Here is a 24,713-nt window from a genome sequence, read left to right as displayed (position 1 = left end):
CTGGTCCTGGCTATAAATTCAGTCCGCGCTTGCCTGAGACCTGCAGCAAGTCGTGAATCAAGAATTTATTTTGTGGCAAAAAACAGGGCATATTTTCCCGTATAAAAGCCTCAGCAATATAGCCATGCCAAACCCAACCTATAAAGGTCTTTCCTCAGCCCCGCAAATCCTGCCGGCATCCAATCTCCTCCGCAGGGATGGGAGGAAGCTGAATGTGAGGCTGTGGCGGAAGAAGAGCGACCCAGGGCAGAGGGCGATGATGGGAGCAGGGGCAGTTCCCCGTGGGGCTCAGCTCTGCAGGCTCTGGACGAGTCACCGCGGTGAGAGCCAACGCGACCGGCTCTGCAGCCACTGCCCGCTGCCCCAGCCCCGCGGTGCGTCACCTGGATCCGGCCCAGCCGGCGGGACGTGCCCGGGCCCACGGTGCCTGCTGGGGTGTGCCCGCCTGCACCGCGCCTGCCACACTGCCTGGCACGCCTGGTCCCCGCTGCTTGGGAGCGGGGTCGGGGGCCATGCCCTGGGGTCCTAACAGTGACGGGTCCTAATAGTGACCGGTCCTAATACTGACTGGTCCTAATAGTAGCCAGTCCTAATAGTGACCAGTCCTAACAGAGCCCGGTCCTAATAGTGCCCAGTCTTGATAGTGCCCAGTCCTGATAGTGACTGTTCCTAATAGTGACCAGTCCTAACAGTGACTGGTCCTAATAGTGCCCAGTCCTAATACTGACTGGTCCTAATAGTGACCAGACCTAACAGTGCCCAGTCCTAACAGAGCCCGGTCCTAATAGTGCCCCGTCCTGATAGTGACTGTTCCTAATAGTGACCGGTCCTAATGGTGGCTGGTCCTAATACTGCCTGGTCCTAATAGTGAACAGTTCTAACAGTGACTGGTCCTAATAGTGCCCAGTCCTGACAGTGACCGGTCCTAACAGAGCCCGGTCCCAGCAGTGACCGGTCCTGATAGTGCCCGGCCCTGGCAGCGCCTGGTGCCGGCGGTGGGCAGCTCCCAGCTCGCAGTCCCCGTGCCCCGGGGCAGAGGGCCGGGGGAGGCCGCAGAGGCTCAGGCCGCCCCGTGTGGGCTCGGCGAGCGCCCGGCGGGGCGGGGACCCGCGGGACCACCCACGCGTGACGCCGTGGGCGTGCGCTCTGCGGGGCGAACCCCCGGGCGGAGACCCCGCCCCCAGAAGCGGCCCCGCCCCCAGCGAGGCCCCGCCCCATGAGGCCCCGCCCCCCGTGCCGCCCCCAGGCCCCGCCCGGCCCAGGTGGAGGAGGCGGCGGCGAGCGGCGGCCGGTGCCGGCGGGACCGGGACCGGGACCGTGACCGGGACGAGGTCGAGGGCCAGGACCCGGACCCGGACCCGGACCCGGACCCTGGCCGCGCCGAGGTGAGCGGGGCCGCGGGTGGGAGCGGGGCGAGGGGTCCCGGTCCCGGTGTCTCCGCGCCGCTTCGCGACCGCCGGGTTTGTTGCTGCTTTGTGACCGGCCGCGTCCCGCCAGCTTCCTCCTCCGCCCCGCGCCTCCCGCCCTGCGGCCGCTCTGCCCGGCCCGGCCCGGGGTACCGGCCCCGCCGGGGGTGGGCGCCTGCCCCTGCCCTCCGGGGGCCCCTGGCCGGGGTGGGGGCGGCGGCGCGGATCCCCCTGCCCGGGCTGCGGCCGTGCCCCGCGCACTCCCCGGCGCCCCCGGGGCGGGCAGCCCGGACGGATGGGGGGAACCCTCCTCTTCCTCCTCTTCATCGCGGGGGGAAGTGGGTGTGCGTTCGGGGGGTGACCCGGCAGTGAGCCGCGGGCGGAGGTGAAAGCGGGGGGGCCTGCCCGCTCCCCTGCCCAGGCTCGGGAGGAAAGCCCTAACCTACTTTCTGGAGCCGATGGCCCGATAAACAAGCGGGTGTGCGGTTTTGTTTTTGTTTTGTGGGTTTTCCCCTTCCCAGGCGAGCGGGGCTGGCAGCGCCCTTCGGAAGCGGCAGCAGCCTCGAAGCTGCAGGCGAGGGTGCCCGGGCCCCTGCCCGCTCCCGCTCTGCCCGAGAGCATCGTCCGGCCATCCCGCCTGCCCACACCGGGGCTTTGTTGTTGTTGCTGGGTTGAGGTTTGTTTTAAAGTCTCTGGCACGCTCACACGTGCTGCCTGAAGTGTGAGTGCTGCCGCCAGCCCTTTGCAAACAAACAAAACCCTTCCAGAACAGAAGGGTCCGGTCATCCTGCATCCGTACTGCATCCCGCAGGGAGCAGAGGGATGCTGGGTGTGGCTGTTTTAGCCAGTCGTTTTTTTGCTGTTGGCCCTCAGCAGTTTTGGGGCAGAGGGCTGAGGCTGGGCTTTACCCTGGTCCTACCCTGCCTTGCTGCCAGGCCAGCAGGACCAGGCAGAAGCCGTCCCTCCAGGCTTGCCCGCAGCCGGATTGCAGTGCCCGGAGTGGGCCAAGGGCTCTGCTTCTCCCCCCTGAGACCCCGCAGCTCTCACTCAGCTCCCCATGCCTGCACTCTGCAGGGGGAAGGGGACCTGAGAGGCTGTGCTGTTGCTGCTGGGTCCCTGCGGCAAGAGGAAGTGCCTGCCCTCTTCCCCAGTACGGCGTCATCCTTCCCGCCATGGGGAGCCGGGATGTTCGCCTGCCTGCGTGTGCCCGCGTCCTGAATGGTCACTCCTGGGGATTTCCAGGGTGAGCTTATCGTATCGCCGCTGCCCCAAGCTTGCAGCACTTCAGCCCGGCTGGAGGGTTTGGGAGCACAGCCCGTAGCACCATCCCATGGCTGTCCTCAGCAGGGAAATGCCGCCCGGCTCGGCTCACTCCATTGTACCTTCCGAACGAGCATCCTTTGGCTCCTGCCTGTTTTCCAAGTGGAAAACCTCCCACAGCTTGAAAACATCCCACCTCTGAAATGAGCTGGGGGGTTCAACTGCAGCCATGCCCTGGAGAAACCAGGGCCACCTCTGCCTGCTCCTACCCCAGGTGCCACGGGCTCTGCACCGCAGCTGGCTTCGCAAGTGCTTCCTGGGCACCCCAGCTGCTGGGCCTGGGCTCTGCCGTTCTGAGCTCCTTTGCAATTAACAGGGCGATCAACACCTATTGTTGCTTGCTCATTTGGAGGGCAGCTTGTGCCTGTTTTGCTCCTGTTTGCTGGTGACCAAAGCAAGCCTCAGTGGCCTCCCCACTTCCCCCACTCAGGGGTTTCTTTGGCACCGCTGCAGCTGTGCTGGAAACTGCACCCGAAGGTGCTGCAAGCCCTGGGGTGAGAAAGGGTAAACCACAGCAGAAGGAACGGGGTTTGACATCCAAACAGCTGCCCCAGTACAAATTCTGCAAGAGGGGGCTGAGCCTGGTCTCGCGCTCAGATGCGCGTGTGAGCGCTTGATGCGTTTCATGCATGCCGGGAGAGCAGCGCTGCCGGATCGTGTCCGCGGATGCCAGCGGGAAGAACAATAGACGCCGGCGGGTGCTGAGAGAGCAGCTCAGAGGCTGAGGATGCGGAGCGCAGGGGCGTGCATCTGGTGGGGAAGGGGGCTGGCGGGGTCATCTCTCCTCAGGGGACCTATATGCCTTGGCATGCACTGGGGGAGCTGGGGAATTCAGGCAGTGTTTGTGGTGTTTGGCTGCGCTGGGCTGAAAGACGAGCACGTGGCTCTTCTGGTTACGGATCTCTTTGCCTTTGATACTGGTTCTGTTTAACTCTTACAGTGAACCTGAGGGAAACCCCAAATAAATCCTTATTCCTTCCCTTGGGTTGTTGGTGTCAATCCAAAAACAACCCTCGGGATGAGCTTGGGCTCAAAACAGCATTTGTCGGCAAAGAAAGCGGGGACAGGTGATGGAGAACTGGCCGGTGGGGAATTTGCAAGGGGGGTGGTGGTGGGAGACTTGGTTCCACATCCTAAAGCATTGTGGCAGTGTGCCTCGCTCTGCAAGGAGGGGGCTCGTCCTTCTCCCACTGTCCCTTGCCTGCTGTGCGGGAGCTGCCCAGGCCGGCATGGGGCCCCCAAGACGTTTCCACATTTCCCACGGGCACTGGGAGCCCTGCAGGGACCTGAGCCTGGAGCAGCGAGCGTGGGCTTGGCACTGGCAGGGGCTCTGCACCAAAGGAGTCAATTAGTGAAGGCTGAAAACTAGTTACATAAATCTATATGAGCCCACAAGTGATGGGATCATAAACTCTTCTCCTCTTGAAGAGCTTTTTATCTAGTGACCACTGGTTCCCACTCTCCTGCCGGGCCGGGAGACGTCTGGTAATATGACGAGCCCCCAGTGGGGATGGGCACGGTCCCTTTTAATTACGAGGATCCAGGAGTTGTGGTCGTTTGGGAGCGTGCAGTGCTTTGAGTTATGGTTGTTTCCCGGCCTCCAAGTGAGCACTGAAAGCTGCGCGTGTGCTTGTGATTATGGAAGAAACCCTTGGCGCTGGTACCCTTTTTCTCCCTTAATCCCCATTTCTTTAAAAAAAAAAAAAAAGCCAAAAAGCAATTGGTTAGTGGTTGCTCTCTTAATGAGGCTTTGTGGTGGGGGAATGGACTCGGGGAGGATGCCTTGGGGAAGGTCCATGTGCCAGGTGGCCCCAGGACCAGACCTGCCCTCTGCTTGGCCACGGTGCAGGACCCCTGTGTCCCCCTCGTCCTCAGGAACCTGCACCCCGAGGGCTGGCATCATGAGGTGCAGGTTGCATTATCTCCAGGCAGGGGCAGCCCCTGAATAACTGTCTTGGGAGGGCAGGGGAGCAGCCTGCACCCCTTGTGGAAATCAAGCGTTTATGGTTTTGTATGTGAGAGCTTCTCCCCTCCTCCTTCGTCCTCCAATAACTTAAATCTGAGGGAATTGTAACGGCTTTACTGAAGTCCTTACAAGCTGCCTGGGGAAGGGACCAGGGCAGCTGCCGGGGCAGCGGGGGGGTGGGAAGGCAGGGAGTCCTATTGTCTTGCAGTGCCTCAGTTTCCTTGCTTGTGAAATGCTACAAATGAGTCAGAAAGCGTGAAGTGTTCCTGTGAAACCCGCTGCTTATTGCTTCGAGGGGATTTTGAGCGGCCACGAGTGCAGGACTCGCCGCTGTGGCTGTACCCCAAGAGGTGGGAGCATGGGTGCAAATCAACTTGCTCGACGCCTGTGCTGTCGGGGGCTGCGGCAGGGCACGGGGCACCCCGGGGCTCTGCTGCCCCATGGAAGTCACCGGTGCCAAGGGGAGGGAGCAGGATAGCGCCTAGTGGTGCTCCTCAGCCTTTTCCCAGGCTGCTGGCAGGGGGTTGGAGGGAGAAATTGGTCAGTGTGGGAGGGACACGGTCTCTGTGCTGGATGTCCATACCTGCGGTGACCGCTCGGCCGGGCAGTGCGTGGCGTGGCTGGTTGCTCCTCGGTGGGATGCTCCTGCTCTCCGCTCCCATCCTGGGAGCTGCCGCATGCCCGGCCATCCCTCCCATCCCTAGGTGCCTTTTTGGGGTGCTGCAGCCCCCAGGGTGATGGTCTCCTCCTTCCAGCAGTGTTTGTTTGTCTTTTTTTTTTTTTTTAATTGGTCTTTTGTTTAAAAATAATAATTCCTGATGTATTTGACTGGTCTGACAGACCCACTCGGAGCAGGGGAGATGTGGCTGGTGTCCCCCGAGTTGCCCAATGTGCCGGTGCCCCCCTCCCGTGCCACAGGGCTGCTGCCAGCCTCGCAGGGCTGCCTTCGCTCCCCGTGCGTCACGCGGCAGCTTGTGCCAGGGATTTGACGCGGTTATCCCTGTAATTTGCCGGCCTGCAGGAATGCCAGGGCAGGGCTGGGAGTGACCTCCCGTTACATGTAAGCCCAAAGGCTGCATGCCACCCTTGTAGGCAGCCAGGACAAATCCCTGACGCTCGGCGTTGGCGCGTCCTGCCCTTTTCCCTGTCTCTTCAGCAGCGTGAGAGCCTTGCTGGGACCGAGACAGCACTGTCGACACGGGGCTTTTCCATGGGTGATGCTGTAACCGGGGCTAAGTTGGCTCATGCACATGGTGGCTTAACCCAGTCCGAGCGCTCCTGGGGAAGGTATAGAGACGGCTCCTTAAAAATCAACATCTCCAGTCCCTGCAGTGAGCTGTGCGGCTTCCCTGGGGGTGCAGCATCCCTGGGGTGGGATGGTGGGCAGGAGGAGGATGAGGATGGTGGGGGAGACCCCACCACCAGCTCTTGGCAGCCGAGAGGCTGCAAAGTGTGTTGCTGGCACAGGTTCACGGTGATGCTGCAGCAGGGGAGAGCATCGCACAGTTTCCGTAGGCACCGATGAGCATAGGATCCCCTGTGCTGGGCTTGCGCTGTGTTGGATGGGGATGAGCTGTTCCCAGTTGGGCTTTCCTTTGTGGGTTGTGGACCTGGGTGCTTCTGGCCTTGTGGCAATCGGGAGCGAAGGGAACAAGGCCGAGGAGTGGCCCACGTTTGGCTACTGGTGGTTGGGAGGAGGGAGGGGTGGGCTGGGAGCACCCTCCCTGGGTTGCACCGGGGCCAGGGGGGTGCCGAGGCTTTCGGGGGGTTAGCCTCTGGTTTTGCTACTGCCTGGGGACATGGCCCCTTTGCAGGGGTGGCTGGAGGGCAGCGAAATGGGGTGTCTGAGGTGCAGCCCCCAGCCTGCTACCAGCAGAGATCCCACCTCCATCCACGGCACAAAGGGACACCACAAGGTCCTTGTCCCCTCCTCAGGCAGCTGCTGGCCCTGGGGGGGATCGAAGGAGGCTGCTGGCGTCAACCCGGGCCTCTCCCTTTGCACAAGCCTTGAAATGGCTGCGTTGAGATAAGGAGCCTGTTCCCGGAGATAGGGAGCTTTAGCCAAGTGGAATCATCCTGCCGCCAGCCCACGGCTCATCTCGTGCCTGGGATGAGCCGAATTTGTGTGTGGGGCCGAGCACCACCTCCCACTGCTGCATCCCACATGGCACGGGGATGCTCAGACCTCACGGCAAGGGGACCTTCTGCAAATATGGGGTGCTTCTCCCAGGCCGGTGCGGCTCCGGGTGGCTCGGTGCACTCCAAAACGGGCAGCGGCGGATTGAGGAAGTCTGCAAGTCTAGCCTGAACCCTTGCACCAAGAGTTGCTGTCAAAAGGAGTGTTTTGCAGAAGAACCGGAGGAAGAAATGTGTGTGTGTGTCCGTTCCCATCGTCGTCTCGCACCAAGCATTTTCCTTCGAAGAGGGAAGCAAGAATGAACTCAGTAATGACCTGTGGCATGGGGATCACAAGCAGACAGCCTGCTCGGGGAAATAATAGCCTGGCACACCTCAGCCCCTTCCAGAAGGCGTAGCCAGGGTGGGAGCACTCACACCTTCATGCCCATGCATCCTGTGTTTAAGCCAAGCTAACAAGGAATCGGAGTGGCTCTCAGTAATTACACAGCTCTTAGATAAAACCAAGTTAAATCAGTCCTGATAGCCTGGGGAATCCGTGCGGTGCCTGGGAAAGAGCTTTTCTTGGGTCTGGAGAGTGCTGCAACCCTGCCTGCCTGCGGCGCTGCCGGGGAGCAGCTGACCCCTCCACGCTTCCACCAGGAGAGCCGCCCTTGCTTCCCTCGCTGCCAGCAGAGACTTTTGCACTTTGCTCTTTCCAAAGCTGTTGGGGTGACTCAAAGCCTCCATGTGCGTGTCCCCTGCTCGGCTTGGGCTCCAGCACAGGGCAAGGGCCAGCAGCACCCACCGTCCCGGCCAGTGTGTCTCCACCGTGGGAAACAGAGTGGGTTTGTGCAGTGCTGCCTGTTTGGGGCTATTTTGCTGTGAGGGTGCATGGACCCCCCGGAACCCCCCGGGAAGGGGGAGCAGGGAGGTGTGGGGTGGGTGAGCAGCAGCACGGAGGGACCCTGGCTCACCACGGCTCGCCACCCACCCTAGCAGGTCGGGACGCCTTCGGGTGCCGGCACCCGCTCAGCCGGGGCGGAGGGTTGGGGGGGTTGTTGTGCTGGTAAAAATTAACGATGGTGGGAAACAGGCTATGTCTGGGATGCGGGAAATCCTCCGCGGGGCTTTTTCCATCCGCTCCCAGATCCCGCAGGCAAATCCTTCCCTTTCCGTGCAGATACCAGCGGCGGCACCCAGGACTACCAGACAGACCGGGGCCGCGCACGCTTCCGGCGATCGAGCCCTTGCAGAGGGGAAGCCCAGCACATGGCTGCCTTGTGCAACCATGCGAGCAGCCGTGCACCCTCCCCGGCCCTCGATCCCTTTCCCCGCAGGCAGGCAGGGCTCTGTCCGCTGCGCCTTTATCAGCGGCATCCAGCGCAGCCCCCCCGGCCAGCGTGCTCTATCTCCCCTGGTAGTTTTGCTTCCTTCCAGGGCGTGCCACGCGCTCCGAGTTCACCCGGGCTGAACAAACCCGATGCAGTTGCCCAATGTCCTGCCCGACGCAGAATGTGGGAGAGGATTTCATAATGGCAGCGCGGGCGAGGCGCATGTCGGCTGCCTGCGCGCCCCAGGGAGCGGCTGGGCTCTCGCCACCCGTCAGGCATCCGTACCCCGTCTTGCTACCCCAGCAGCCGTGCTGGAGACGGGGATTAAAGCTTCTGCAGGTGTCGGTGCCGACTGCGTGGCTCAGCGATGCGGAAGAGGGAGGGAGCAGCTTAAAATACCCCCTGAAACACAGTGGTCCCCTCTCGAGACTCAGAGTGAAACCTTGCATCTTGCAGGTTTGCTGACCAGTCCCGTTGTGGTGGGGTTGACACGTGGGGAAAAAACATCAGCCTGATGTCGTGATGCCAGGGTGCGAAATGGCCGTGCATGGGCTGGGGGGTGGTTTGTGCCGTGAGTGCGGGGCCATGCAGGGACATCAAGTCCCTTAGGGACAGGAGGGTTCCTGCAGCGATGCCATAAAGAGTATTTTGTCCTTTAAAAAAAAGCCTGAATACTCAAAGCACAAAAAATAAGTGGAGGTTGAGAGGAGGGAGGCAGGGGATGAAGCCTGGCTGCTCCCAGGCTTGCGGGGCTGGTGCTCTCCGGGTCTCCCCATTTGAGTGGGTCCACAATGGAATGAGACACAGACGGGGTCTGGGCTTTCCCAGAAGAAAGCAAAATATCAACATATTTCGTTCTCCACCCCAGAAGTATTTTTCCTTTTTTTTTTTTTTTTTAATAATATCTTTTCATTTCAAGAGCTGTTTGTCTTGGGCTGCTTCTCTCAGATCTGAAATTTGAGACTGGAAATTGCTAAAAAGCTTTTAGAAAGGGAGCAGAAGGGGGGGAAGGTGCTGGGTGGCCGCTCGGGGTTCTCTGCTCGGGTGCGAGTCCGCAGGGATTTGATGCTTGGGGCGATTGGACTGAATCACTTTCCTATCCAGGGCTCTTAATAACCAGGAGCACCTTTTAACGAGGCTCCAGCCTTGAGAGAGGTCTTTAACGCAGTCGTGAATCATTTATGGGCAGCCGTTAGCGTGCGGCAGCGGCACGCTCTGCCTAATGGACTCTGGGGTGTGAGCAGCGGTGATGGCTGTGGGGGTGTTCGGGGGGCTCCACGGCATCGCTGACCCCTTTCTCACTCCCCGATGGAGAGGGAAGAACAGGGGCTCGTCATGCTCAGGGTGATGGGTGCTCACGGGGGTCCTGCTCCCGGCCCTGCACCCTCAGGTGGTTCAGAGCGGCTTTCTCCTCCTGGCTTTAATTGCACCAGCCTGATGCACTTTTATTCCAGTGCCGGTAATGCTGCTTCCCCCCATGCCAACAGGCTCGGGGAGAGCAATCCCGAGCCTTCCCTGAGCCTCTCTGCGCCCGCTGCATGCTGCATACATCCCCCTCCGAGCAGGGCTGCTCTGCAGGGTTGTCTCCGGTGTCTCGTACGACGGTTATGCTTGGTTGTCCCCAGCTCTGCTCTGCAGGTTGCTGCTTGGCCTTGCTGATGGTCCCTTTGCGTTGCTCAGAGCATCCCAGGGTGTCCCATGGTGACGCCTGGTACGAGCCACATCACTTTTTCCATCGCTTTCTTCCTTGGGCGTGCTTCCTTGGGTCAGCGTCTGTCATGATTCACCCTGGGGCTGGGGCTGGGAGGCAGCCCCAGTCGCCCTCCCTGTGCCTCGCCTGGTTAAAGACTAAAACCTCATCCCAGTTGCTCACCAGTGCCCCGCACGCACCTGCCCTCTTAGGAGGGGATGGGGGCTTCACCGCTTGTTGCTGGGGCAAGGGCAGTGTCTGTCCCTCGCTGCTGGATGTTGGGCTTTGGCAAGCTTTGGTGAATGCGACAGCTTTGAGAGGGAAGATGGTGATGGTGGGGGATCTCTTCTTCTTATCAACCAGACCAGGTTACCCCGCTCCAACCCTGCTCATTTATCGCTCCCCCGTGGGTGATGGCAGCATCCCCAGTGCATTTTTCTCTCTCCCTGGAGATCTTTTCCAGCCTGAAGTGACGCTGTGCTGTCCTGGGATCCCTCTTCCAGCTGGAAGCACAGCTCCTACCAAGCTTGGGACGTGCTCGTGGGTGCCGAGTCCCGTGTCCGTCGCCCCCCCACTACTGTCACCACCTTGTCCCCATGGCAGGGTGTTCATGCGGCCATCCCCGCACCAGCTCTGCATGTCACCTCTCACTTCCCTTTCCTGTCCCAGGGCCAGAGCCACCATGTCCACCCCGAGCACCTGGGGACTGGGCTGAGGCTCCCTGGGGACCCGCAGCCACCAGCGCTGAGGGGCAGCCGGGCTGTGCCCTGCAGATGAGGCTGCCAGGCAGAGAGCGACGCTCCTGGTGGCATAGCCCTCCGTCCCGGGGCCGGGAGGGCAAATGGGACCCAGAGAGCTGAGCTCATCCTGGGCTTGGTCTGGATGAAGGCGCCGGCTCGCCTGTTCTCACGCCGAGCGTGCTGGGCGAGAGCAGTGCCAGCGCCGGAGGGGCTGGGTGCCAGTGCCAAGCACGTGGGGAGCTAGAAAACACCTTCCCAGCACCGTCCCCACGGGATTTCTCTGGCTGGTGTGGGGTAGAACTTCTTGCGGGTCAGGATCCGTGCTCGGGGGATGGCCGCTGCCCCCAACCCATGCGGCCAAGGGGACTTCAGCCCTCGGGGGCTGCTCCCCTCCTCCCCCCTCTCTCAATGCCAAATATTACGTTAATGCACAGAGCCGTGAAAACTGCTCCAGCCGTGCCGTGTGACCGGGACGGCAGGTGCCCGCCGAGTTGTGCCAGCTCCCCCGGGAGCTGCGTCACCTCGCCTGCAGCTCAGGGGAGGCCGGGTCCATCCCTCCACCCACGCTTCATGGGGAGCCGGTGGGGAGTGGGACCGAGCTTTTAAATGTGCTGCAGAGCTGCTTCGCCAGGAAGCACGGAGGTCCTTGCCAAGGGCTGCCTGGGGTGTGATGGGAGCAGTTGGGGATGGGATTTTGGGATAGGGGTGTAAGAGCAGGGTCGTGCAAGAGCACCATGTCCTCTCGCACCTTTGAATGACACAGTTCGGCTCCAATTTCTGTGCTCCTGGCTGTGTCGGCTCCTGCCACTGAGAGCCATTCCTCAGAGCCGGAGGAGGATGACGGTGTCCCGGGGCTTGCTCTGACCCCAGCATGTTCCCATCCCTGGCTCTCCGGAGCAGCTGGCATCTCAAGCTCGTTGCTGGCTGCCCTGGGAGGAAAACAAACAGCGTCTCCAGCTCACCAGTGGGACGGAAAGTTTTGCTTGCTGGGGCTGGACATCCCAGCTGGCATTCTCCCAGCTTAGCGGCTATTAAATACCTCAATGAGGCACTCGCATTTCGTGCCCGCTCTTTGCGAGTGTCTTGCTTCCCAAGAGCTTTGCCTGGCAGCAGTGGGCAAAAACTCCCTGCCTGTCCTGCACGGTTCCCCTGCCACGGAGCAAGGTGCATCGCTGCAAACAGCGGCTTTTCCTCCTGCCGCCCTGTGCCAGCGGCTGGTCCGTGTCCCCAGTGTCTGGCTGCCAGCGGCCCCATCCCCAGGGCCCAGGGAGCGTTGAGCTCAGCTCTCCCTCCGCCCAGGATGCTCCTGCAGCCCTCTGCTTTCCCTCGCGTGGCTTTTCATTGCAGCCTCTCTCCCCACCAGGTGAGGCAGGAGGAGTTTGGCCGTGCCCCGGGGCTCCCGTGTGTGAAGGACAGAGGAGGAAGAGGAAGGCTGCCGCGGGTGTTTGCCGTCGAGACGCACTGCGTGGGATCCCTGCCACTCTTATGAGGTAGGGAGACCCTGGCGGGGACCGGCACTGGCTGAGCCCCTAGGAGAAATCTGGGAGCTGGTTGCTCCCAGCTTTGGCACTTAACGGCAGCAAGGGGTGAGGCAGCAGCTGAGCTGCCGGCAGCACCCAAGGGTGCTGCTTCGGTGCCTCTGGGGAGGAGTGGAGGCAGGCAGCATGCTGGAATGCTGCCTGCAGGTGCTGCCTCCAGTAACGTCTCACCTGGTCCTAGTGGCATTTGTGTGATGGCTTCCTCGCATCTTCCGGTCTGGATCCCCACCATGAACCGATTCATGGCCAAGGCTGGAGAGGAGCAGGGTTAATTTGGGAATGAGGACCCTGCCCTGCCACCAGCCAGGGCTGCTGGTGCCCCTCGATCGAGGGATCTCAGTGAAGCCACCGCTTGGCTGCATCTGACATTCCCCCTGCCACGCACGCGTCTCGTGTGTCTCCAGCGTCTCGCCCGTCCCTGCCGTGCCGTACCCCCGCCTGCCCCGTGCCGTACCCCCGCCTGCCCCGTGCCGTACCCCCGCCTGCCCCGTGCCGTACCCCCGCCTGCCCCGCACACATTTTAAGCCGTGCAGGGGCAGGCAGGAGCAGCAGGCTGTCACCTGGCCCAGGAGCCAGCGGAGGGCAGCAATGCCCTCCAGTGCCACCGGCTTCGGGCTCCCATGCTCCCAGGGAGCTTGTCCTGGACTCTCCTGTCCCCAGGACGCCGGTCCCACGGGACCCACACTGCTAAAGCCAGGCTTTGCTTGCGATGGGGTCTGAGGGGAGGGTCATGCTCGGGACTCGGGGTGCTGGGGGAGCTATGAAAGTGCCCCTGTGCCTGCCTCCTGCTCAGGCACGTGCTGCCAAGGTGGGGACCCTGTTGCAGGGGGGGCCGGTGGGGTCTCGATCGCCCAGCTGACTGCTTGAGCACCCTTACCTGACGAGAGCAGGGTGGGGCATGAGGCCGTACAGTGGGGCTGGTTATTGGGGTCCTGGGCAGAGAGAGGGGTCAGGCCCATGGGTGGAGCTGGCGTTTTGCAGCCGGTGGCACTGTTGGACTCTGAGCTCCAGCTCGGGGACGGTGGGTGCAGCAGAGGAGCTGCAGCAGGGCACCTGGTCCCCCTCAGGGGACTCTGCTGTGCCCCTCGGGTGGAGAGGGCCAGCTCCCGTCTCCCCTTGGGAGCAGATCCCATGGGGATGCCGGTCCTCATGGCCAGCCCACAGCAGGGCTTGGTGCACGTGGCATGGGGTGAGCGTGGCAGGTGGCACCATCCCTGTGGCCGTGGCTGTGCCGGGGGGGGATGACAAGGGATGCTTGTAAGAGCTGTGTGAATCCCCTGGGTGCTGGCACGTGGTTGAGGGGGACGGGAAGAGGCCAGAGGGGGCCATGCCTCCCTTCGAGAGCACCTGTAGCCCCTAATAGGATCTGGGACTCGCTCCCTTGCGCTCGGATGGAATTACTTTTCCCGCGAGGTCCTGCCCGGTAGAGCTTGGCTGCGGGGACCCTTGGGAGGGGATTGCTCAAGGAATTAACCGCCTCTTGGCCATTAAGCTTCCCCCTCCTTGCACGTGGTGCCGGGGAGGATTCAGTCTCCCAGCCAGGCGTGCACGTGCCGGAGGGGAATGTCCCGCATCTCCGCTCCCACGGGGCACCCTGGCACGCGGTGGGTCCCGGCTCCCTGGCCGGAGGGGGCACAGGCTTCCCCAGCCCCTCTCACTGCAGCAGGAGCCATCCCCCACAGGGGCTGTGGTGCAGGTGGGGACGTGAATCAGGTGTTTTCAGGCTTTGCGTGTCCCCTGCCTGACTGCATCCCCTCCCTTCCCACCCTGCCCTGCACGGGTAAGGTGAGCTCTTTGCAGACCCCCCAGGAGCACCAGCGATCCCCCCTCGGCTCCCCTGTTGTGCCAAACCACAGGGGCTGGTGCCCCCGTGTCCGAGAGCCGCAGCTGTGCGCCATGGGCCCGGCCAGGGCTTGCAGGGATTCCCCCGTGTCTCCCACACATGTGCCGAGTTGGTCAGGCACATCCCGACGGGGTGTGAAACCCGGGTGTCCCACAGGCACCCGGGTGATGGGGATGCTCTGACCCTACCACTCCTGCCAGCCCTCGCTCTGCTGCCGGCAGGTGAAGGGGTGGTGCTGGTGGGCCTGGGGGACTGGGAGCGAGTGGGTGATGGAAGCCCTCCTGCCCACCCAAACCTGAGGAGGGGGTGCGGGTTTTGGGAGTGCGGCAGCTGGGCTGAGGTGGTGAGGTGTCAGCAGCACGGCCAGTGGCCTGGGGGCTGAGGCTGGTGAGATCACACTGTTGAGGGCCAGTCTCCTGCTGGGACCCAGTCTCTCCCCATGCGTGAGCTCCTGGGGGGTATTTCTTCCCTGCTCGCTGACTCCTTGCACTCTCCCAGCCTGCTGACTGCCGCCGGCCCGAGATGTCAGCCGGCGATAAGAATGGGGGCAGCCGCTCCAGCAGCAGCCGCCTGCAGAGCAAGAAGCCTCCCAACCTCTCCATCGTCATCCCCCCCCGGGAGGCGGAGGAGGACGGCGCCCGCAAGGAGGTGAGTGACGGGGAGCTGCGTCCATCCCACGCTGGACTTGGGGGGCTGCCGTCCCCAGGGGACCACCCCATGCCATCCTGTCCCTAACGCCCTGCTCTGCCTTCCAGCCCTCCAAGGTCCCCATCTACCGAAAGAGCAAGAGCCTGCAGGAGCCCCGCACGAAGGGATGCGACGGCTCGGAGCGCCGGCCCGGCTTCCGCCGGCAGACTTCCCTGTCCCAGAGCATCCGCAGGTGAGGGCCGGGGAGTGGCAGCGTGAGGGCAGGGTGGGCTCCGGCAGTGGCTGGGTCACCGGAGGGGTCCCTCGGTCCCTTGTCGGGGTGTTGTGGCTGTGGGTACTGGCAGAGGCTTGGGATGGGGATGGAGACTTGGGGTTCGGAAGGGAACGCCTTGGAGGGTTTCACGCAGCTCTGCTTTGACTCGCTGTGTCTGCCTGGGGATAAGCCCGCAGCAGGATTGTTTAGTGTTAATTCAAACCATTGTTTTGCACCTTGGGAAAATTTCTCTGCCCTGTTTATGTAGGACCTTCAAAAGCACCTTGAGCTGGACGTCTGCTGCAGCCCAGAGCTGATGCACTGTCCCGTGCAAGGTGCAAGTCTTGATGGAGTTACCTCTCCAGAGAGACCCAAAGGCCAGCGACCCCTCTGCAGCATCTCTTCCCCTTCCCCGAGCCATAGCCAGGTCAAAACTTGCCGTGCTGTGGGCTGAGCTGAAGCACCCCAACCCAAATCACCTGCCAGAGGGGATGCCCGGGTGGGATGGCTGTACCTGGGATGGGGGGACCAGCTGGGTGACAAGCGTGCCCATCATGCGTCCAGGGGCACGGCGCAGTGGTTTGGCGTCAGCAGTGACTGGGAGGGGAAGCGGCAGCAGTGGCAACGCAAGAGCTTGCAGCACTGCAGCATGAGATATGGCAAGCTGAAGCCTGCCTACCGCGACATGGAGCTGCCCAGCCAGGAGGTGCCCTCCTTCCAAGGCACCGAGTCGCCCAAGCCCGCCAAGATGCCCAAGGTAGAGCTCGGGGTGCGGGGTCCATCTCCTAGCCTTGCTCTCCCAGCACCAACACCTCTTCCCTTCTCCAGATCGTGGACCCGCTGGCCAGGGGCCGTCCCTTCCGCCATCCCGATGAGACTGACCGTCCTCACACGCCCCACCATGTCCTGCCCCCTCTCACCCCTGGCGTCGTCTCCTTGGCGTCCTTCAACAGCATCCGCTCCGGCCGCCTGCCGCGCAGGAAGAGGGAGTCTGTCGCCCACATGAGCTTCAAGGCAGCCGCAGCCCTTCTCCGTGTAAGTTTTGGGGACCTGGGGGGCACTGTCTTCTTCCTGACCCGGGTTTCAGCTCTGTCCTTCACCCATCATCCTTGCTTCTTGGCCTTTTGCTTTGCACAGAGGTTGCTGTCTCTCCAGAGTGGGTTTTAGGGGGAAGGTTGGTGTTTTTTAACCTGAGCTCTGCTTAGAAAGAGAAGTTTTGGTGAAAACTGGACATCCCTAGGAAAAAGCAGCTTGTGGGTTTCACTGCTGAGGAGCCAGGAAGCTTCTCTGGCAGCTTTCTAGCCCCTGGGGAGCCCTGGGCAAGCCTTGGGGACAGGTTTGTGGGACTGAGACCAAACGGGATTCAGAGTTCACTTGTCGTGCTTACTAACATGGGCACGGTCCAGCGCTGGCTCTGAGGAGCTGAAGGCAGCATCTGCTGCCAGCTCCTGCTGCCTGCCCTTCCCACGTGGGGGGATATGGTGGCCGGTTGGGATTTAATCCTTGCCACTCCACTTTGCGGAGGGAAGCTACGAGAAACCCTTGGTGCTGCAAAAACCGGGGGGCTTCTGGTTGCTTACCCTCATTTGCTTCCCCTGACAAAGGGACGCTCTGTCCTGGAGCCCCTGGCTCCCAAGCGGAGGAGCAACAAGAGGAGCTTCGTGTACCCCAGCTTCATGGACGAGGACATGGTGGATGCTGCCGATACCCTGGACTCGTCCTTCTTCAGTAAGGCAAGCGCCGTTCCACGCCGGCCGCCGGAGCAGGGAGGGGTCCCAGTGTCCCTGCACAGGGGCTGGACGTGGAGCGGGGCTTGGACAGGGACGCCCGTGTCGGTGCTTCGCCCTGCCTGGGAGCAGGGGCATTGGTGGCCGCTGTGCCTGGTGCTGCAGAGCCCTGGTCTCGGTGGTGCTCCTCGGGGGTGGCAGGGAGCGATGCCACCATTGTGGGCGTGTTTCATACCCTGTGAATAGGATAGTTAATAGGATGTCAATGGGGACCACCCCCTCCCCAGGCTCCAGGGCCAGACAGAACCAGGCTGGCCTGCTGATGGGCATGCTCGGTCAGGGGGAGGTTTCTCATCCATTGCACACATACAAGAGTGGATCATCCATCCTCCTTCCAGATGGACATGCACGATGAGACGTACTCCATGCCCGATGATGTCTTCGAGTCACCGCCTCTATCTGCCACGTATTTACGGATGCACCCGGTGGGGGAGGATGCCAGGGCGTCCCCTGAGGTGGAGCAGGCCACCCCGTGAGTACCAGCTCTCGGTGGGTGCTGCTCAAGGCTGCCCAGGTCCCCTGCCACAGTCAGGACAACGTCCCCAGCCGTCCCTGCTGTGGGGCACTGGGCACTTTTAGCGTGTTCCTAGGAGGATGAAGCCAAGAGGTGCCCCTAGCCCTCATCCCAGGCGTCCTCTGGCCTTCCCCAGCTCTGGGTTGTGGCCGTGGGGTTGCACGTGGGGGATTTCTCAGCTGGTCCCTTTTGGCAGGTGTGATGGGTTTCTCCTCTCTCTGCAGGCAGGAGGGTGTCCGGCTCACTTCGGCCTCTGCCAGCGCTGGCCCGGCTCCCCGGCGAGGTAGGCGCATCGCTTCCAAAGTGAAGCACTTCGCCTTTGACCGCAAGAAACGCTACTACGGGCTGGGGGTGGTGGGGAAGTGGCTGAACAGGACGTACCGCCGCAGCCTGAGCAGCATCGTGGAGTCGCAGCTGGAGATCACCGACAGCCACCGGTGAGGGCAGACTGATGGGACAGGGATGGGCACGGGGCTCCCCAGCTGTAACTCAGATGTGTGTCCCCCTCGATGCTTGGGGATCGGGGCTTGGGGGACTGCAGTGTCCCTCTGCCCAGCCATCCTTGAGCTGCTCAAATTTTGGGTCCTTTCCTCTGCAGGCCGTATTTCACGTACTGGATCACCTTTGTCCACATTCTCATCACCTTGCTGGTCATCGGCACCTACGGCATCGCCCCCATCGGCTTCGCCCAGCACGTGACGACAGAGTTAGTAAGTTTAAGAGCTACCGGCCAGGGCTGTCCCCTCCCAGCTCTCCCGTGCAATGTCTGTCTCTGAAACGGCAACCAGCTAGCTGCCAAGGAAAGCACGGCTGGTGTCTGGGGGGTGCCTTCAACACCTCAGAAAGGTGATCCTCCATCTGGGGTTAATCCTGGGAACCTGCAGCCGGCTGCATTGCTCCCTTGGCACCCAGGCTGGAGAGAAGAGCAGGCATCCATCTTCCCGGAGGAACCATGACCACCAGTGTCCCATGCCTGCTAGGGCTGGGAGCGTCTTGGGGTGCTGCTGGCTCCTGCTGTTAGAGAGGCTCCATTAAATAGCCGGGGCAGGGGTTCTGCGTGTGCTGGATGAGCAGTGGCATGTTGCAGCGTTATGCATGCTGGCAGCAGAGCTGCTCTCCCTCCCACGTTGCTGGTGGGACCCAGCAGCCCTTCCCTCGGATAAAGGGGACTGCCCAGCCCCCCACAAGTGGAGGAGAGGGGGCTGCACCCCCACACCACCAGTCCCCTCGGCGGGAGCTGACCCTGGCCTGGCTCTGCAGGTGCTGAGGAACAAGGGCGTCTATGAGAGCGTCAAGTACATCCAGCAGGAAAACTTCTGGATCGGGCCCAGCTCGGTAAGGGCTCCGCTGGACCACCAGCCTGAGGGTCTGTCCTCTGCCGGCCTCTGCCCTGAGCCGAGGGGGGTCCCTGGGGTGCTCCTCTCCCTGGGGGGAGAGCTCGACCCCTCGTCCCAGCCTGCTGCCCTGGGCCCTCAGTGCCCCCATCCCTTTGGGAAATGCTGATGGGTCCCAGGCCGGGCTGGGGGCTCAGCAGCACTTCCCAGAGCTGCAGCATCGTGGTCAGAAGAGACCCCATCATCTTTCTCCCCCGCTGGGGTAACGGAGACTGGGCTGTTGCCTGTGGGGACCCCCTGCCCCTGCTGAGCAATCCCCGGGGGTAGCTGGAGGGAGGGAAGGTGCGGAGGGGCCACAGAGCATCCCTTGACTGGCATCTCCCTCCTAGATCGACCTGATCCACCTGGGAGCCAAGTTCTCCCCTTGCATCCGGAAGGATCGGCAGGTGGAGCAGCTCATCCAGCGCGAACGGGACCGGGAGCGCAGCTCCGGCTGCTGCGTCCAGAATGACAACTCGGGCTGCATCCAGACCCTGCCGCAGGACTGTTCGGTGCGTGCCACCACTGCCGCCGCCACCGGGAAGTGCTGGGGATCCCTGGGGAAAAGGGGGAAACCATCTCCGCCCTTCACAGCACCAGGGCAGGATGCGTGTGGGGTCAGAGCGGTGCATTCGCTGCCACATCCTCAATGTCTTCATCCTCCCCAGGAGACGCTGGCGACATTCATCAAGTGGCCGGGCAGCAATGCGCCCGCCATGGGCTTGGGTGAGAAGCGGACTTCGGGGGCTGTGTGTCACCAGGACCCCAGGTAGGAGTGACGGCTGGGGAGAAGCACTGCGGTCACCTAACTGTATGTGGGGCATGGCAGAGGTGCTGCGTGGGGCCGCGTTTCCAGCTTGGATGCCTTGAATCCTCTCGTCCAAGGGGCTGGGGGGCTGTTACACAGCATAGGAGAGTGATACGGAAGAAGGAACCAGTGGGGAAACTGAGGTGAGGTCTGTCCCAAACGGAGGCAACAATGGGTGACGCCGTTGTCTTGCACTGGCCCCTGCCTGCTCTGCTGGGATGGGTGATGCTGCGAGCGGGCTTCGATGGGGTTGTCCGACAGATGTGAGTGCTGCGGGGTTCACCTGCAGAAGGTGCTGGTGTGGGGTGTTGTAGGACACCGATGTGCAGGATCCCTCCCAGGACGGGGGAGGGGGCAGGTCTCGGGGCTGTTGGTGCCTGGGGAGGGTTACTGGTCTGCAGGGAGGGATGTGTTGGGGGGACCCTCCTGACCCCATACCCACCTCCTCCCGCCAGGACGTGCGAGGAGCCGGCGTCCAACCCACCCCACGTGTGGCCAGATGACATCACCAAGTGGCCGGTAAGAGCCGGGTGCCACTGCGAGCTGGGTGGCACCATACTGGCAGCCTCTGTGGGAGTCATGGTGGGCGACAAGCCAGGCACGGGGGCTGCGGGGAGAGCGTGGGGCCAGACCCTGACCTTGGCTCCTCTCCCTCCTGCTTGTAGATCTGCACCTACGAGACCAAAACCAACCACACGGGCTTCGCCCACATGGACTGCCAGATCAAGGGCAGGCCCTGCTGCATCGGCACCAAGGGCAGGTGGGTTGCAGCGACGGGGGCACCCGGCCCGGGCATGGCTCCCCGCTCTGCCCCACTGCCTGTTGTTGCCCTGTCGGTGTCCAGAGCTGTGCCGGGGGGGAGATGGAGGTTACGGAGCCTGGGGGGGGTGGGAAGCACGGCAGCGGCAGGACCGGCTACCAGGAGCAGAGGGGGATGCTCAGGGGAACGGGGAGCAAGCCCTGCCCCGAGTGAGCCCGCTGCCTGCCCTCTGCCCAGCTGCGAGATCACGACGCGGGAGTACTGCGAGTTCATGCATGGCTACTTCCACGAGGAGGCAACGCTCTGCTCGCAGGTCAGCGGGGCTGGGGGCGCGGATGCTAGCAGCCGGGTCACGCGTGGCCGTGCCGATGCCAAAGGGTTTTATAGCATCCTGGGACGTGGTTGGGATGGGTGTGAGCAGGGGGAATGCAAAGTGCAGGGACTTGCCCAGCTATCGGCTGGACTCCCGTGGCCGCTGCATGCCTGCCTTGCTGGTGTGGGGCAGGAAGAGATGTAGGACTTGAGCCAGCCTCACCCAGGCAGCACCAGTGTCCTTGGGAAAGGCACATCCCGGGCAGGAAAATGGCCCTTCAGCCTCTCCTGGGGCACTGGGGATGCTCGGTTGCTCCCTCCCCAGCACCTGGGCAGTGCGGGTGCCCCGCACCACCCAGTGTCCCCCCCACAACTGACATGCGGCATCGTCAGCCACATGTCCCTGTCACCCATCCGTTGCTCCCTGCGGCTCTGGGGTGTGGGCCGAGCCCCCATAACCCCCCAACCCCACCTACCTTTGCAGGTGCACTGCCTGGATGAGGTCTGCGGCCTCCTGCCCTTCCTCAACCCGGAGGTCCCTGACCAGTTCTACCGCCTGTGGCTGTCCCTGTTCCTGCACGCCGGGTGAGCCGCGGCCCCCCCACGCCCCCAGGGGATGATGGGGGTGACTTGGGACCAGAGTATCCAGTGGGATGGTCTGTGACCCCCGATGGGTTGGGAGGGAAGAGGGGAGGACACCCCCAGACTACAGTGCCGTCCGTGGAGGGTGTTCTGTAAGATGTCTCGTGCCCCCCCGGGCAGCGGGTGGGAGGGCTGGGCAGGGGCTCTGCCAGGGCAGGGGTCTCTAACGCAGGGTCTCTCCCCCCAGCATCATCCACTGCCTGGTGTCGGTGACTTTCCAGATGACAGTGCTGAGGGACCTGGAGAAGCTGGCGGGCTGGCATCGCATCTCCATCATTTTCATCCTCAGCGGCATCACAGGCAATCTGGCCAGTGCCATCTTCCTGCCGTACAGGGCAGAGGTGAGGGCTGGGGGGGCTCTGCCCGCAGCACCCCAAGCCCAGCCAGCTCCCCAGGGACCAAAGGACGCCCCTCCCCATCCCTGTCCCAGCAGAGGTTTGGGGAGGGGGCTGCAGCTGTCGGCACAGAGCTCTCAGCCCCTGGCCGGTTTTGCTGCGGGGCGGGGGGAGGCTGGTGCCCCCGTGGTGGGGGGAGGGGGGGGTCTCTGCCCCACGTGTGGGGTTCGCACATGCCGCGTGAATCATGCATCGCCACGTGTCGGTGTGCGTGCGGGGTCCCCGGGTGGGCAGATGGCTAATCTGCTGGCGGTGAAACCCTGCCGGGCTTTAAATGAGATCACACCGAGTGCCCTAATCCGTCCGGGGGTGCACTGGGATGGGGCTGGGGGGGCTGTGGCCTGGGAGGGGGCGATGCTGCCTGGCTGCTGAGTCACCGAATGTCCTGGCTCTGCCGAAACAGTGCCGGCGTGCTCCCCTCCTCTTCCTCCCATGCCAGGGCTCCCACCCCTGAGCTGTGTGCTGGTGGAGTGCAGCCCTCAAAGGGCTGCAGGAGCCAAATGCATTTTGTAAGGGGAGGAGACAGTCCGTGGGGATGTGGGGACATGTCTGGGGTGATGTACGCAGGGTCCGGCCGTGACTTCCCCCATCCCCTCAGGTGGGCCCTGCCGGGTCCCAGTTTGGCTTGCTGGCCTGCCTCTTCGTGGAGCTCTTCCAGAGCTGGCAAGTGCTGGAGAAACCCTGGAAAGCCTTCCTCAACCTCTTTGGCATCGTCCTCTTCCTCTTCATCTGCGGCCTCTTGCCATGGATTGATAACATCGCTCACCTCTTTGGCTTCCTCAGTGGCCTCCTCCTCTCCTTCGCCTTCCTGCCCTACATCACCTTCGGCACGGTGGACAAGTACCGCAAGCGAGCCATGATCATCATCTCCTTGCTGGTCTTTGTGGGGCTCTTCGCCTCACTGGTGGTCTGGCTCTATGTCTACCCTGTGAACTGGCGCTGGGTGGAGTATCTCACCTGCCTGCCCTTCACCAGCAAGTTCTGCGAGAAGTACGAGCTGGAGCAGGTCCTGCACTGACCCTGCCGGCGGGGACAGGGCTGGGAGAGGTGATAGCAGTGATGCCTTCCATGGAGTAGGTCTTCACCAGCCTGCAGAAGATGGTGGCTGCTCCAGGATGGGGCAGATCCTGGGCACAGCTTCATCCTCAGGGCTGGTGGGTTTGGGATCACCCCTCTTAAACGCTGGGGATGTAGTGGGGAGCGGGGCTGGAGCCAACCCTGCCTTGCACCCCTTTGGGGCTGCCTCTTGGCGCTGAAAAGCCATAACTGGTTTGGGACCGACCCTGACTGCTGCCTGTGTGGGGAAAGGGCTGAGGGAAGTGGGATTTCGGTGCATCCATGGCCAGGTTGGGCTCCCAGCCCTGGGGCTGAAGCTGCCGAGGTCTCCTGCCTGTGCCCCTGCCTGCGCGGGACCCCGTCCCACCTCAGTGCCCCTGGGCACTGTAGCTCATACTGTGAACACGACCCCCCCTTTTTTGCAGGGGCACTCTTTTTTATCCACAGTTCTTCAGGCAGAGGGTTTTCCCTGCTTCGGGCTCCCCAGGGCCTCTGCCGTGGCTCTGAGGTGTTCAGAGCTGAGCTTCGAAGGTATTTTTCAGTCCTGCTCCCCCATCTGATGCTCCCTGAGGCCACGGAAGGAGGCTTCTGCTTCCCCACACGGGCTCCTCACTGGATGGAGAGGCAGGACTTGGCGCAGGGGGGCTTCTTTTCCCATTATTTCGGTGAAATTCCCTTTTTGGAAGTGGAGAAGCAGCATGTACCGTCTTTGTAGTGCTGTGCTGGGAGGCAGGCGTGGAGAAGAACACGCTGGGGAGCTTGTGTGGCTGCTCCTGAAGCCCACAGCCCCCTCGGGAAGCCATGGGTGCTCCCATCTTTCACTTCTGCCTCAAGTCCCTGCTGTTACCCCTTTCTCTTTTTCAAAGCGTAGACCCAGGTGCCCCTCCCCACCTCAAACTGTGCTGGACAGATGGAGGAGCGCAGGATTGGGGCAATTGCCTTCCCCCTTCCCTGCCTGGGGCTGCATGTCCCTGCCTGCCCCCAGCCCTGGGCTGCTGTTCCCCAGCATCTCCTCCTCCCTCCTGCCAGCCTCTGCGTGAAGGCAGGTCCTTCCTGGGGTCCGGGTGACTCCGCTGGGCTGGTTTGGACCCAGGCTGGTGCTGGGCTGTCTCTCCTCCGGTTTGTGTTGCTTTGGTGCTGGTGGGTCTCAGTGCTGTTAAATGGGGGAAGGTGTGAATCCCCCAGCCGGGATGTCCTGGGATGAGTATTCAAGGGCTGGGACCTCGGCTCCCTCTGTCCACAACCACTCTCTGGGTGACCCCAGGAGCTCTGTGGCACCTGCGTCCCTCCCTGCACCACGGGCCACTTCTCAGCCCCGCTCTGTCCCTCTGGTGCCGCTCCAGCCAAAGACAGACACTTCACCTCATTTGTCTCTTTTTGATACTTTTTTAAAAAGCTGTGGGTTCCCCCCCCCCTTAATAAATTTCTACCTGTATTTAATGAGACATACAAGGCCTCTTCTCCCTTCTTGGGTGCAGGGCCGTGGCACTTTTAGGGGGTTCTGGTTGTTTTGATGATGGTCAGCGGGGCAGGGAGAGCAGCAGAGATGGGAGTGCCTGGGGCTGGTGCCCTGATGTGCAGGGCACAGGGCTGCACTGTCCCCTGGTACCCCTCAAACCCTTCCCTGGGAGGGGGTCAGGGTTTGGAGCATCTCGAGCAGAAGGGGAAGCCAAATGCTTGGAGCAAGACGACCCACGGAGCCTCCTGACCCTGCCCAAGGGCAGAGACGCTCCTGCCTGTATCCCACCCTTCATCAAATGACCTGGGGCTGGATTTGCCCCATCTCCCCCGAAGCCGAGATGCCCCAGGGATGTTGGATGTTCTCCTGTTGTGCTGGCTGGTGTCCTCCCTCCAGCTGTCGGAGCGGAGCAGGAACGCACACGGGCTGCATAGAAAACCACTGCTGTCTTTATTTGCTGCTGCACAACAGCCCGAGACGTTTGCAGAAGGCTTGTCCTGGGCCAGTTGTGGGTCTGGGGGGGAGGACTGGTTTGGACTGGGCCCCCAGGGAGGCTCTGCAACGTGCAGCTGGGGGTGGCCGTGGGCTGGGGGTGTGCTCCAAGGGGCCTGCGGGCAGGGGGGTGGCTGCTGGGACCCCTGCCTGGTCTGGGGGCTGCTCAGGGAGGGCTTGGCCGTGGTGTGCTTCACTAGTGGTGGTGGGCGAGGGTGCAGGGCTGGGGGCATGTGCGTGCACGGGCTCTACTGCATGTCTC

At 62.4% G+C, this 24,713-nt stretch overlaps 1 protein-coding gene across 1 annotated transcript; it reads left to right on the top strand.

The window, feature by feature from the left end:
* Positions 1 to 1,240: 1,240 nt before the first annotated feature.
* On the top strand, positions 1,241 to 23,935 carry RHBDF2 (rhomboid 5 homolog 2). The gene is made up of 19 exons (XM_072881306.1): positions 1,241 to 1,385; positions 11,935 to 12,061; positions 14,451 to 14,600; positions 14,708 to 14,832; positions 15,418 to 15,610; positions 15,682 to 15,888; positions 16,458 to 16,586; positions 16,979 to 17,112; positions 17,379 to 17,591; positions 17,753 to 17,864; positions 18,415 to 18,489; positions 18,878 to 19,039; positions 19,196 to 19,296; positions 19,791 to 19,854; positions 20,001 to 20,095; positions 20,333 to 20,408; positions 20,892 to 20,992; positions 21,237 to 21,390; positions 22,043 to 23,935. Exons 3-19 carry the CDS (start codon positions 14,475 to 14,477, stop codon positions 22,460 to 22,462), a joined length of 2,487 nt encoding a protein of 828 aa, XP_072737407.1. The 5' UTR covers positions 1,241 to 1,385; positions 11,935 to 12,061; positions 14,451 to 14,474; the 3' UTR covers positions 22,463 to 23,935.
* The last annotated feature ends 778 nt before the right edge of the window (positions 23,936 to 24,713 follow it).

This window comes from Ciconia boyciana, chromosome 16 (genome assembly GCF_034638445.1).
Source record: "Ciconia boyciana chromosome 16, ASM3463844v1, whole genome shotgun sequence".
Classification (NCBI taxonomy): domain Eukaryota; kingdom Metazoa; phylum Chordata; class Aves; order Ciconiiformes; family Ciconiidae; genus Ciconia; species Ciconia boyciana.
The sequence above is the reverse complement of the archived record's forward strand: the minus strand, read 5'-3'. Positions and strand labels throughout refer to the sequence as shown.

Coding starts and splice junctions, on each gene's coding strand:
- RHBDF2 (XM_072881306.1), top strand. CDS start 14,475: ATGTCAGCCGGCGATAAGAATGGGGGCAGCCGCTCCAGCAGCAGCCGC. Junction 15,611..15,681: donor AGCCCGCCAAGATGCCCAAG/GTAGAGCTCGGG, acceptor TCCCTTCTCCAG/ATCGTGGACCCGCTGGCCAG. Junction 17,865..18,414: donor AGCACGTGACGACAGAGTTA/GTAAGTTTAAGA, acceptor CTGGCTCTGCAG/GTGCTGAGGAACAAGGGCGT.